The 12,721-nt window shown below is 44.7% G+C and overlaps 1 protein-coding gene across 2 annotated transcripts in view; it reads left to right on the top strand.

The window, feature by feature from the left end:
- INSC (INSC spindle orientation adaptor protein) overlaps nucleotides 1-12,721 on the top strand; it is a 90,209-nt gene that overhangs the window by 20,781 nt on the left and 56,707 nt on the right. For both annotated transcript variants that reach the window (XM_077761055.1, XM_077761056.1), the window contains exons 2-4: nucleotides 2,537-2,882; nucleotides 3,862-3,914; nucleotides 5,546-5,669. In XM_077761055.1, coding sequence (XP_077617181.1) covers nucleotides 2,537-2,882; nucleotides 3,862-3,914; nucleotides 5,546-5,669 — 523 coding nt within the window. The remainder of the gene's footprint in view (nucleotides 1-2,536; nucleotides 2,883-3,861; nucleotides 3,915-5,545; nucleotides 5,670-12,721) is intronic.

Below are 12,721 nucleotides of genomic sequence, written 5' to 3'. Positions count from 1 at the left end.
GGAGGCCTGCCTGAGATGCACCCACTGGCGGGCTCTAGAGCAGATCATAGGACCAAATGGAAGACAGCCCACTAGGCTTGCCATGTTCCTTTCTCCTGAGTACAGCTTTCATCCCCTAGCCCAATTGGGGACCCTATTTCCTTCCACTTCCAGCTTCTTTGAGGGAGCTTTTCATTCCTGGCTCCTTGACCAGGTTCCACCTCCCTGTCCACTCCAGTGGAGCTTGGCTTCTCTAGGTCCCCTTCCCATGAGGCTCATGACACAAAGCCAGAGAGACAGCCAGTCTCAGCCTGTGCTTCTGGTTGGGGAGGAAGCAATAGTAATGCACTTCTTCCTGCGGGGAATGAAATAAGGAACCTTTAGGCCTGTCAGCTGGAGTCCACATTTCTCCCCAAGCATCATTTTTTTATTTAAAAAAAGAAACATAAAAATGTTTAAATAGTTTTAGATTTACAGAAAGTTGCAGATAGTTCAGACTGTTCCTGTACATCCCGCACCCAGTCCCCCTGATTGTTAACACCTTCTGCGAGCGCTGGTACATTTATCACAACGGAAGAAACATTGTTGGTCTATGACTATTAACTAAACCCCAGACTTTATACGGCTTTCACTAGTTTTCCACGTAGGTGCTTTTCTGTTTCAGGATCCCATCCAGGATGCCCTGTTAGAGTTTGTCATCACATCTCCTTTGTCTCCTCTACTCTATGACAGTTTCTCAGTGTTTCCTTGTTGGTGATGACGCTGACAGTTTTGAGGAGTACTGGTCAGGTACTTTGTAAAATGTTCCTCAGTCGGTCCCTGATGCCTTTCCCATGACGAGACTAACGTTATGCATTTGGGGAGAAGGAGCCTTTCTCATCACATCATGTCGGAAGCACATGCTGTCAACACGCTGGTCAGCAGGTGCGTTTTGATCACTTGAGTAGGGTGGTGATGCGTCAGAGTTCTCCACTGCAAAGGTACTTTTCCTCAGTCCCTTTTCTATACTTTTCTTCTTTGGAATTGAGTCATTAAATGCAGCCCACGCTCAAGCCCCATCCCTGCTGTTCTTAGTCATCGAGTTTATCTGATGCAAGGCTTGTAAACACACACAATCAGCTGACTATTTGCGCAGGTAGAGATATACAAGCTCCAAGCCAGACACCCAGACACCGGCATACAGATAATATAGACAGACACCCCAAATGAGTTCATATCCATAACACAGACCCTCATAGGCACAAATAATGCAGAGACTAGAGAAATCAATAGTTTTGTCATTCCATTCCTCTTACCAGCCAAGCGATAAATCAACTAGGATTTTAATTAACACAGCTTCTGAAATCCCACTTTCTTTCTAATTCTTAAAGATCTTAACAAGATTGGAGGGTACCTCCATGTGAGATGGGGGTGGAGGGGGTGACAAAAATGTGAGTTTGGGATCGAATCAGGCCTCCCGGGAAGGGCCCAGGCCCGAGGCATTTGGTGGCACTGATTCTCTTTTTCTCCCTTCCTAGCTCTTCTTGGTCCTTTTGATTCTAGGCCTGAAGGAAGGGGGTGTGAGTGTGTCCCACCTGAGGGGTCCAGAGCGCTTCCCGGCCCGGCACCCACGCTTCCTCTGTGCCACGTGCTGGTACCAGGTGCTGTGACTCAGCGGCCTCGCAACCCCTGTGTTTGGGAGGAAGGAACAGCTGAAGCCCAGGCTGTCTCATCAAGAGGCAGCAGTGTAACTTGCCTTTGTTATTGACAGAAGGAGTAGGAGGGATGCTAGAGGGACAGAAATAATAGCTGTCCGCTGTAGTGTTTATGGAGTGAATGCATCAGTGAGTGAGTGACTAGTTCTTTCTTGCCTCTTACAAGTTCTTCAGTCAGGTTGCTTTAATTCTCTATCTCTGGAGCACAATGATCGTATATTTGCCCAGCTTCTCTATCCCCTTTCTAATCATGTTAGTTTTGGAGCACTCTTTGAAAGCATTATTTTAAATAAGTACACGCTGTGTAGACGACCATGTAGCTGTACCATAGCTTACATAACAACATAACCAGTAGTTGATATTTAGGCCATTTCCATTTTCTTCTTCTTTTTTGGGTTTATTTATTTTGAAAGAGAGAGACAAAGAGAGAGAGAGAGAGCAGGGGAAGGGCAGAGAGAGGAGAGGGAGAAAGAGAATCCCAAGCAGTCTCCTCAGAGCCTGATGTGGGTCTCGAACTCACAGATCAAGAGATAATGATCGGAGTTGAAATCAAGAGTCAGACGCTTAACTGACTGAGCCGTCCATTTGTCTCTCCGTTTTCTTCTTATTGTAAATATCACTTGCTACTGTGCCAGACTTCATTGCCTGTTGTTTGTCTGGTCATCTGCTTCCAAAACTCCTGTGCCTCAGTCTTATTATCTGCAAATTGGAGATAATGGAAAACAAGAGGGTTAAAGTAAGTGAACAAAAGAAACAGTGATGAGCATATAGTAGGTGTTTAGTAAACATCAGATGGCCGGAAATGGAAACTCTGGAAACCGTGGAGTGTTGATAGCCATCATGGCCCTGTTCCCCGGCTGCAGGCTGCACCTGATGCCAGCGGACTCGGTCCAGCGCTGGATGGAGGACCTGAAGCTCATGACCGAGTGTGAGTGCATGTGCGTCCTGCAGGCAAAGCCCATCAGCCTGGAGGAAGATGCACAGAGTGACCTCATCCTGGCAGGCGGCCCTGGCCCTGGAGACCCGCTGCAGCTACTTCTCAAGAGGGGCTGGGTCATCAGCACTGAGCTGCGCAGGATCGCACAGAAGCTGGCCCAGGACCGCTGGGCACGTGTCCACAGCATGAGTGTGCGTCTGACTTGCCATGCCCGCTCCATGGTCAGTGAGTACAGTGCCATCAGCAGGAGCTCCTCACAGGAGATGGGCCAGGTCAGTCGCCCTGGGGGCTGGTGGGGGCGGGGGGGCATGTGCAGGCGCTGGGAAGGGAGATACCTTTTAGAGGAGTGGATGTGAAATGTGTGACATTTGAACTTTTTTCTGCTCCAGGACCTCCTTCCTCTTCCAAACATCAGGGAAGAGAGTGAGGACCTTTCCTGAGTACCTACCATGTACTAGGCATCGAGCTAGGTGTTTTCACACACATCTCATTTAACCTGTGCGACATGAGAAGCAGACATAACCACTGTGAGAAGCCATGCAGTGGTTCAGTATACCCACTAGAATGTCAGACTGTCTGGGTTCAAATATCAGCTCCACTGGGTGACCTTGGCAAGTTACATACCTTCTCTGTGTCCCAGTTCCGTCACCCTAATGAGTATAATAATAGTGCTTTTTTCATAGGTCTGTTGTGAGGACTAATGCATTAAAACAGTTGATGAAAAATATTAGTAGTATTACTGTCCTCACTTTATAAAGGAAGCAAACTCAAGAAATCCTAAGTAATTTGCCCAAAGTTATGCAGTAAATGACGTAACCAGAATTCAGTCCAGGTCTTTCTGATTCCAAAGCCTCTGATTTGGAATCTTCTTTTCCAAGCCTATAGTGAACCACTGAAAATCCCCCTCTGGCATTCACTTCCCATCTTAGTGCTTTACCCTTTTCCCTGTCCCCACTTCACAGATCGTAAACTTCTATTTATCCTTTGAAGCCCAGCTCAAATGCCCCTTTCCCTCTGAAGCTTCTTAGATTCCCCCAGCATAACTAAGTGCTTGTTTTTCTTTTTTGAGCTCTCAGAGTAGTTGATGATGGTGTCTTTTGCCATCCATACAGCACTGTTAGAGTTTATGTGCCTATTTCCAAAATCAGATGATTTGATTCACCATCTTTATGCCCCAGAAGGTCCCATGTAGTAGTTGATCCTGACCCAATGCTTGCTGAATTGAGTAAATTTGATCTATTTTTCCTACAGATTGAGAAGCTGCTAATGGAGAAATGCTCAGAGCTCTCAGCAGTCACAGAGAGGTAAATCTGGATGCTGGGTAAGACTGGATAGCCTGCCTTCAAGCAGGGGAAGGGGCTGGCATCTTCTTCCAGAGGGAGAGTGAAAGCAGTAAGGGCTGGTGGTGGTCTGCAAATTTCCTTTCGCTAATTTTCATCAGCAACCTTGAAAGACTCCCTTGGGATTTTCTGCCCCTTTTCAGGTCCAAGGGGAATGTAAAAGAGGAGATAGGCCCAGGCATAGGTAGTAAGAGGATTATTGAGGGCTGGTTAAAAAAAAAAAAAAAAAAGAAGAAGGAAGAAAGAAGAAGAAGAAGAAGAAGAAAAGAAAGAAAAGGGTTTCCCATAGCTTTGGGAAGCCCCCCCTCCATCCCCAAAGTCAAGGCAAGGTGAAAGCAGACTCTCACACCCTATACTCACATACACACAGACAAGGATTTCACAGACACGTACCTGCCAATACACAGGTATCTAAACACACACTCATGAGTTCACAGAAATAACACTCATACTCTCTTCTCTATATCTCACACACATAAACATATATGGGCTTATACTCAGAACATATAGGCACTTAGCCTCACATGTATACACACCCAGGTTTCTGTTTACATTCTTCCTTACTTTTTCCAACCCCCATGCCCTGCAAGAGAAACAGGGCTTGGCATCCCTGAGGCCCTCAGGGGGTCCTTGCCCTTCCAGTGGAACATTCTCAGGCCATAGGGGTAAATTTAAACCTGATCTACTCTATGTTCTTCCTGCCTGGAGAGAAAAAATTTAAGGTTCCTTTCTGTAGACAGTCATTGTAGACAGCCATTCCTTTTTTTTTTTTGTTTTTTTTTGTTTGTTTGTTTTGTTTGTTTTTTAATTTAATTTAATTTTTATCCTTATTTAAAAAATTTTTTTAAATGTTTATTTATTTTCGAGAGACAGAGAGACAGAGTGCGAGTGGGAGAGGGGCAGAGAGAGAGGGAGACACAGAATCTGAAGAAGGCTCCAGGCTCTGAGATATCAGCACAGAGCCCAATGCGGGGCTCAAACCCACAAGCTGTGAGATCATGACCTGAGCCGAAGTCGGACGCTTAACCGACTGAGCCACCCAGGCGCCCCTGTTTGTTTTTTTAATTTTAGAGAGAGAGAGAGCATAAGAAGGGAAGAGGAGCAAAGGGCAGGAGAGAAAGAGAGAATCCCAAGCAGGCACAATGCTCAACTCGGAGCTGGACACAGGCTCCATCCCATGACCCTGGGATCATGACCTGAGCTGAAACCAAGAGTAGGATGCTCAACCAACTGAGCCACCAAGGTGCCCCTAGATGGCCATTTGTTTGAAGGTCATGGGTATTGCTATACACTTTGAAAGTGAGTGCTGGACTCACTTCTCTCAGGGAGAAGCCCAAAGGTATGGATTTGATCACTTTCTGATGGCCTTTCTTCCTAGGGACATGGACTGTTAGCTCCCATTTTCGGCTGGCACTTCTCTGAACACGACGAGGCCAGAGGACAAGGCAGCTATGGAATATTCCATCTCTGGCTCCCCTGGAGCGGATGACTTCTTCCTAGGTTACTCGCACTACCACCAGGCCATGCTTCTGCCATGGCTCTGGGCTGAGTACCTGCCCCTTCTGGTGGCCCACTCCATGGTTTTTTTTCCCCAGGTGCCTCCAGGTTGAGAATGAGCATGTCCTGAAGTCGATGAAGGCCTGTGTGAGTGAGACCTTGAGCACACTGGGCCAGCACTTTGGCCAGCTGCTGGAGCTGGCCCTGACCCGGGAGGTACAGGTCAGTACAGGCTGGGCTGCAGGGAGGGGCACTCGTGTAGCCTCCTGAGGTGGGAGCGGGGGCGGGCTGAGGCACTGGGTCCTTTCTGAAGTGCCTGTCTTGGGAGATACCCTCTTCAGATCGCCAAAGGGAACTCCAGCACCTAGCAGACAGGACTGTCAGAGCTTGAGGATTCCCAAGTTAGCCCCAGTCTGCATTCTCCAGATGTGAAAACTGGCACCCAGAGAGGGAAGAGACTTACCTAAGGTCACACAGCAAGGCCATGGCAGAAGCTGACATTTCCCAACTGTACTTAGAGTATTGTTCCTACCACCTTAAATCTTCCTCGTGTGGTTATTGCCCGCAGTACATACAATGGATCCATCCTGTCCTGAAAGACTTGGGGCACCTGTAAGGAATGAGCCAATTCTGGAAGTCCTGGCAATAGAAAAGAATCTGGAAAGGTCAGATAGTCCAGCCCCTGCCTTTAGTCAGCCTCCTGCTTGATTCTAGAACGAACAAGGGCTTTGGAATCAGACAGATCTACTTTCAAACTGTGGTTCACAACAAGCCCTTGGTCAATTTCCTGAACCTCTAAAAGGCCTCATTTCCTTCATGTATAAAGTGAAAACCTCCCCCAGAAGTGAAAGGAGAGGATTACGCAAATGACATATGGTAAGAGCTTAGCACATAGCGTGAGTTAAATATATGTTATTTCCCCCTCTTGCCTTTTCCTATTGTAAAAGCCTCCCAGGAAAGCAGATTGCATACGGTTTTCATTATGAAAGGTATTTACATGTTATTTATAGTTCCAGAAATATTGTGTTACATATTTGCCATTCTTTTCCCACCACCAAATAAACGCCTTCCACAAATAGCAAGTCCCTTCCCATATCAGCTTCTCTCTAAACTCAGCCTCTCTGCAGAGCCCAGAGGCTTCCCTTTTCTCTTTCCTCTGTGTCTGGCTCATTTTGCACAGGGTACAGGTTCTTCCGACCTGGCTCACCTGCCAGTCAGAGAAGCTGGCCCCAGGCATTCTCACCCTCCCAACCCAGAGAGTCTGCAGAGGCCACTCTGTCCAAGGAGCCTGGGATGAGGGGAAAGCTGGGGCTGGGGGCTGGTGCTTGAACTTGATGTACAAATGCTGACTGTCAAGTGTAGGGGTGGGTGGCGGCACAAGCTGGGCCGGCATTCCAAACTGAGTTCTCAAGTTCCAGAGGGACCCTGTGGAACATGGGAACGTGGGGCCAAAGTGGGTGAAAACATCAAGGGAGTGATGAGCAAGGATATAGGAGGTAGTAGTGGGGAGCCTGAAGGAATTTTCGAGCAGGGCTACAGGTGCCTACAATGATTTTTTTTTTTTTTTTGCTACTTTTGTGCCCTTTTGCCTGGAAGTACCAGATTCAATGGAAAGGGCTAACATCGAAGAGTTATGTTTGATTGTGAAAGGTAGCCAGCTGGGTTTGGAAGCAGTCATTCTACCAGAAGGCAAAGGGCGAGGGTGTCTTTTTTGTAGTCTCGTGTCAGAATTCTGGGGGAAGCTCCCTGGGCTGTCAGGAGCCTGGGCCTTGTGCACTATGTAGCTGATTCCCTGGGGGTGCTGGTCCATTCTGGTTTTTCCCTCATCCTCATCTTGTTTGCAGTGGAATTCCTAATCTGGTCCTTTTGCTTCCTTGGCTAAAGCCTGTACATCCCCAGGCCTGACTACCTGGGTTACTGATGCTTCGCCTGAGAGCTGAGTCCCATCAGCGGCTCCTCTCTGAGAATTTGGTCCCTCACTGGCTTCCCTCCCCTCATCTGTCCTGCATTCCTGTGCATATTTATTAGCTTCCTGATAAGCCCCTTTTCCTCCTAGTATGCTCCATGGTGTCCACTGTGCCCTCCTATGGAGTGGGTTTGCTGTGCTTACAATATTTTTTGGCTGATCATTAGCTTCTTTTTACATTAGAATGCTTCCATACAGGACAGTAGTGACATAAGGAGATACATTGGCTGAAGGCAAGGTGATTTGAATTCAGTGGTGTAAGGGTGTGTTTCCTATATTTGTGACCCAGTACGGTTCCCGAGGATGTTAATAATTACAACAGGATTGTATATTGGGGGTATCTTGACATAAAGGGAATTAAGCCTATGTCCTTACATTGAGAAAATCTTCTAAAAGGTCCTCACACATTCATAGTATTTCTTGTCTGATCTGTAGCTTCCATAGACAGGGATTTAGCTTTGTTTAATTCATGGATATGCATCTAGTGGCTAGAATAGTACCTCTCATACAGTAGGCACTCAATAAGGATTTGTTAAAGAATGACTATTAAACAGTATATTCCAAACTTCTGTGGTCACAACAGATCTTTTTTATTCTTAAAGCACCTGTTCACTTATTCTGGGATGCTGGCATTTCAGGAAATGCAATTTGGTAAAAACATTGTTTGTACTATGGAAGCTCTGGAGCAGAGGCGCGGTGCTCTTTCCAGCCCCCACCCCCACCACACACAAAAATAATACCTGATAGAACAGTGCTTACAATGAGGGCAGTGATAACCTAGCACATGACTCTGCACTGGTCTACTCCAGCCTGGAATGTTATGTCCATTTCCAGACCCCACTTGTATCACTGGTAATGATGGTGCTCAGAGGAGACTCCTAAAGGGAAGGGGGAAAGGCTGAAGATCAAGGTGTGTGGGAAATAGTTGGAGGAGGAGAGGATGTTAAATCTGAGGCTGGACACTCTGCTACCTCCACAGTTCTGTGTTTTGGGGACCTGAAAGGAAAAAGGGCCTCAGGCCAGCGGGCCAAACCTATAGGACATTCTACGTAAAATGGAGCTGGGGAATAATAGCTCTGCCCTGCAATGGAAGGGGCTACCTTAGGAACTCCCCATCCCCGAGACAGACAAGTCATGCCCTGGAGGACATCAGCAGTAGACGAGTGACTTGCAAGACTTCTTGCAGTCTTGGTCATACGGATCTCTGTGAATGTAGGTGTTGTGGGGTAGTGGACTGAGTGTAGGGTTTGGAGGCATGCCAAGGTTGAGATCCTGACAGTGCTACTTACTGGATATGCCAAGTAACTTCGGCAAGTTACTTCATTTCTCTACTTCTAAGTGACTTGTTGTGAAGATTAAATGAGACAGCCCATGAGTAATCAGTGACATTCTTCTGACTGAGTCACCTGTTTTTCACGGAAGACTTGCTCTCCCTCAAGAGAAGCTCACAGCATGCTTTGCTAAAAGAGCCCGCCCCCAGTCACCTAACGAATTGTTTATTAAGATAAGTTAACTACTTGGCGGGTATGGAAAAATTGAAGGCTTAAATGTCAGGAGCCACCAATAGGAAATTAATGAACATTGATGATTAATCTATCTGGGAATAAAGGATTAGCTCTGTGGGAGGTAAGAGAAAACTTAACTTATAAAAATTGATTTACTTTAAAATGACTTTTAAGGGACTCTGTATTGAATAAATTGACTCTCACCTGTACCTTTGAGTCCTTGACTCAGCTTCATGTGGGTAGATGTTATATTCATTTATCTTTTCATTCCATCAATTACTTTTGATTTTAGTTTAAAATAGCACTTTTATTCTAATAAAACTGATTAGGGAATGTAGCTTTGGCTCTGTGGCTAAGCAAACTAGTTAAAACTTTATCTCACAGCTAAACTTCCGCTCCCTGTTCTAGGCTCAGGTGGTCAGCCTCAGGCCTCACCTGAGGGACAAGCACCTATCTTGTGACAGAGCTCAGACCTGAAGGGCACTCCCTGAGAGAAGAGAGACAGGTGCTAAGCTGAGCATACTTAGTTCCTTCTTCCAAACTCAGGAACTCATCCATATCCTCTCAAGAGGATGACACAGGAGGTAGGGAGTGAAGCCATGAGAGGCATGTTACGGAAATCCCTACACAGAGGACAGTAGGAGTGGGGACCAAGTACTGTCAGTTCTTGCCCTATTGGGTTATTGACCTTCTCTGTTGGGGGCTGTGGTCAGGCAAGAGTGTGGCTGAGCCCCTTGGGGGAGGAGATCAGCTCCCAGTGGGGAAGTTCCTTCCCACCTTCATGAAGCCATTCCTTCAAATAACAACCCCTACCTCTTTGCAGATCCTTCTGGAATCACAGTGGGACATTTAGACTCTGCTCCCAGAAGGCTTGGAAATGACTCATGATGTTACATTTAATAAATTATCTCTAAGGAGGTTTTATAACTAAAGCTCAAAAGTTACTTTCCTGTTCTCTTTCCCACTCTCCAATTTTTTTCATTTATATTGTCCAATATAGCTCATCAGAGGCTTCAATGCACCTAAATGGTGACATAAAGATAATCCATACTTTCCGGATGAGAAATATAAAGATGAACAAAATTTAGAGAAATAGTCTGTTTCATTATTAAGTTCTCTGGGAGAAAATAAAGTTAAAGGGGGGAAAAAAACCCAAGTCCTTTTACCTGTACGAAAAATTCCAAGTCCCAAATACTTAGGTTAATAGAATTCTCTCTAGTTTTCTTCTTCTGCTCCTCTTAGTGAGAAGGGTCTCATCCCGGTGTGAATGTGGTCATGTTACCTTGGAAGCTACAGCCAGGCTGTCTCTTCAGCTATGGGAGGGGTTCCTTCTAGGCTTCTCAGTTTGAACTGGTCTTTCCCAACCATACTTGAAAGTATGGTTAGTACCTTGGATACACAAGAGTATCACAACATTACCCCTGCACTCACAGAAAGTTAAAACTGGCCAATCCTCAATCTGTTAGGCAAGAATTGCAGGCAACATTTCATGCTTTGACCCTGTCTTAGGGTTGCTGAAGGCCTTAACTCACCTGCAGTTGAACAGAAGAGGGTGGAGAACAGACACCATCTTGATGGCATCCTTGGTAGGATGTCCATTTATTTCAGGTGTCCATCGTCCACAGGGCTTTGTGGTCACACATTCCCTGGGAGAGAGCATCCACCAGAGGTTAACTGTGGCACAATGTTTACCATATGTAGGAGAAAAATGTCTCCTTTTTCATAGGAGGGCATTTGATACGTTTGCTTCTTCTTCCAAAGTCAGGCATTTATAATCCCTTTCCAACGACTTGCTTGGTTTGCACACGTTCCCATCCAGCATTTTCAACATTTCTTAATTTCTAGCTTTCCCCAAACACTGTTTCTGCCACCCCAGGCTACATTGATTTGGGCTGCTTGAAGTGACTTTGGCTAGAGGTCTTCAAACCACTTCAAAGACATTGCATTCTCTAGGCTCCCAAAGGTTTTCTAGGAGAAACACAAGCACATATACTTTTAATGAAATGAATTTCTAGCTCTGCTCTCCAATTTTTATCTTTCCTAAAAATGATTCTCTCAATAATACACAGTTTTTAACATCCCTTCTATTACTTTCCAAAAGAAGGCCATACTCCCACCCATCCCAAATCTTATAGTGCATTGTCCTATGTAAAACTTTGGAGTGGTGGTAGAATTGGGGAGATCAAAGAAGAAATCTTCATTCCTGAACCACAGACCCATAGACCTCCATGAATTATTTCTGTGCTATTATTTTTACATATTTCTATTGAGAAAGGCATTAGAAACTGTGTGTGTGTGTGTTATTTTAAAGTTCATGTATTTATTTTGAGAAGAGAGAGAGAGAGAGAGAGAGTGAGCAAGGGAGGGCCAGAGAGAGCGGGAAAGAGAGAGAATCCTAAGCAGGCTCCACACTGTCAGCGCACAGGTTGATGCAGGGCTCAGTCCCATGAGCTGCAAAATCATGACCTGGGCCAAAACCAAGAGTCGCATGCTTAACCAGCTGGACCACCTACACATCCCAGAAATTGTGTTTGCCCACTGTGAAGATATATAATAGAATGGTAGTGTGTGTGCATGTGTGTGTGTGTTGGAGGGCTGGTGTTGAAAGATTTCAGTTTATCATATTTCTTCCATCTCAATTTACTCCCAAATTGTGCATGGCTCTTGAGGGACATTTTCCTCAACAAAGTAAAGAGAGAACTTTACAAACACTCAAAATGGCTTTTGGGGGGGCACGTAGTTAAATGGAAGCAATTCCCTTCAACTATATCTCATAGTCAACCCTAGGTTATGTCATTCATAGCAAAGAAAAATATCTTTGAAGACCCAGAGATTCTAAAGGTTAATGATAATGATTCTTTTAAATGTAACTGGAATAGTTTTGAGAATGACCAAATTTTACAGGATTTATTGAATAAAATCCACAGACACAAGTTTTACATGATTTTTCCCCCCAGATTTGGAGTACATTATTTAAGAAAGCAGTAAAAGCCTATTTTGTCAACATATTTTATGAAATATTTATACTAATTTCTACTTCTTGTTAGCAAAAGATAAAATTAATTGCTAGCTGCTGGACTAATTAGATTTAAGCAGTAAATACCTTTTTCCTTATTTAAATATGTAAGGAAGTCTGATCATGAGAGCTACTAAAAATAATCAAATGATTTCTGATATTTTTATTCTCAAATTTGAATTATTCCTTACAATGAACACCAAATTTCTGAAAATTTGTTTTCATTGTACCGAAAGAGTACAATGCCTTTTTTTCACATTCCTAGATTTATAATTAATTTGCAGTGTTATCTGCCTGTTACTGTGCATTATTAAAAGTTTAGTAAACATGTACAAATAAATCAAATTTTGTTTTAGCTCTATATTTTTTTAATATTGGCAGTTTTCAGCATTTTCCCTTGGAGAATGAGTTCTGTAATTATTTGTCAGTGTCTTTTAGCATTTCTAGAAACATATCAAAACACTTTTGGGGTGCCTGAGTGGCTCAGTCGGTTAAACGTCCAACTTCAGCTCAAGTCATGATCTCACGGTTCATGGGTTCGAGTCCCGCGTAGGGCTCTGTGCTGACAGCTCAGAGCCTGGAGCCTGTTTTAGTTTCTGTGTCTCCCTCTCTCTCTCTGCCCCTCCCCTGCTCACATTCTATCTCTCTGTCTCTCAAAAATAAATAAAGGTTAAAAAAAATTAAAAAAAAAACCACTTTGTAATTAAAAATGAAATCAGTTCTATACTGAGAAAAGTTGCTGTGGCTGATTGGTTTGACTGAAAGAACTATCTTTGCCAATTAGGTT

The sequence above is a fragment of the Crocuta crocuta genome, unplaced genomic scaffold (assembly GCF_008692635.1).
Source record: "Crocuta crocuta isolate KB4526 unplaced genomic scaffold, BGI_CrCroc_1.0 scaffold233, whole genome shotgun sequence".
In the NCBI taxonomy this organism is placed as follows: domain Eukaryota; kingdom Metazoa; phylum Chordata; class Mammalia; order Carnivora; family Hyaenidae; genus Crocuta; species Crocuta crocuta.
This window is presented reverse-complemented; position numbering and strand designations above follow the sequence as displayed.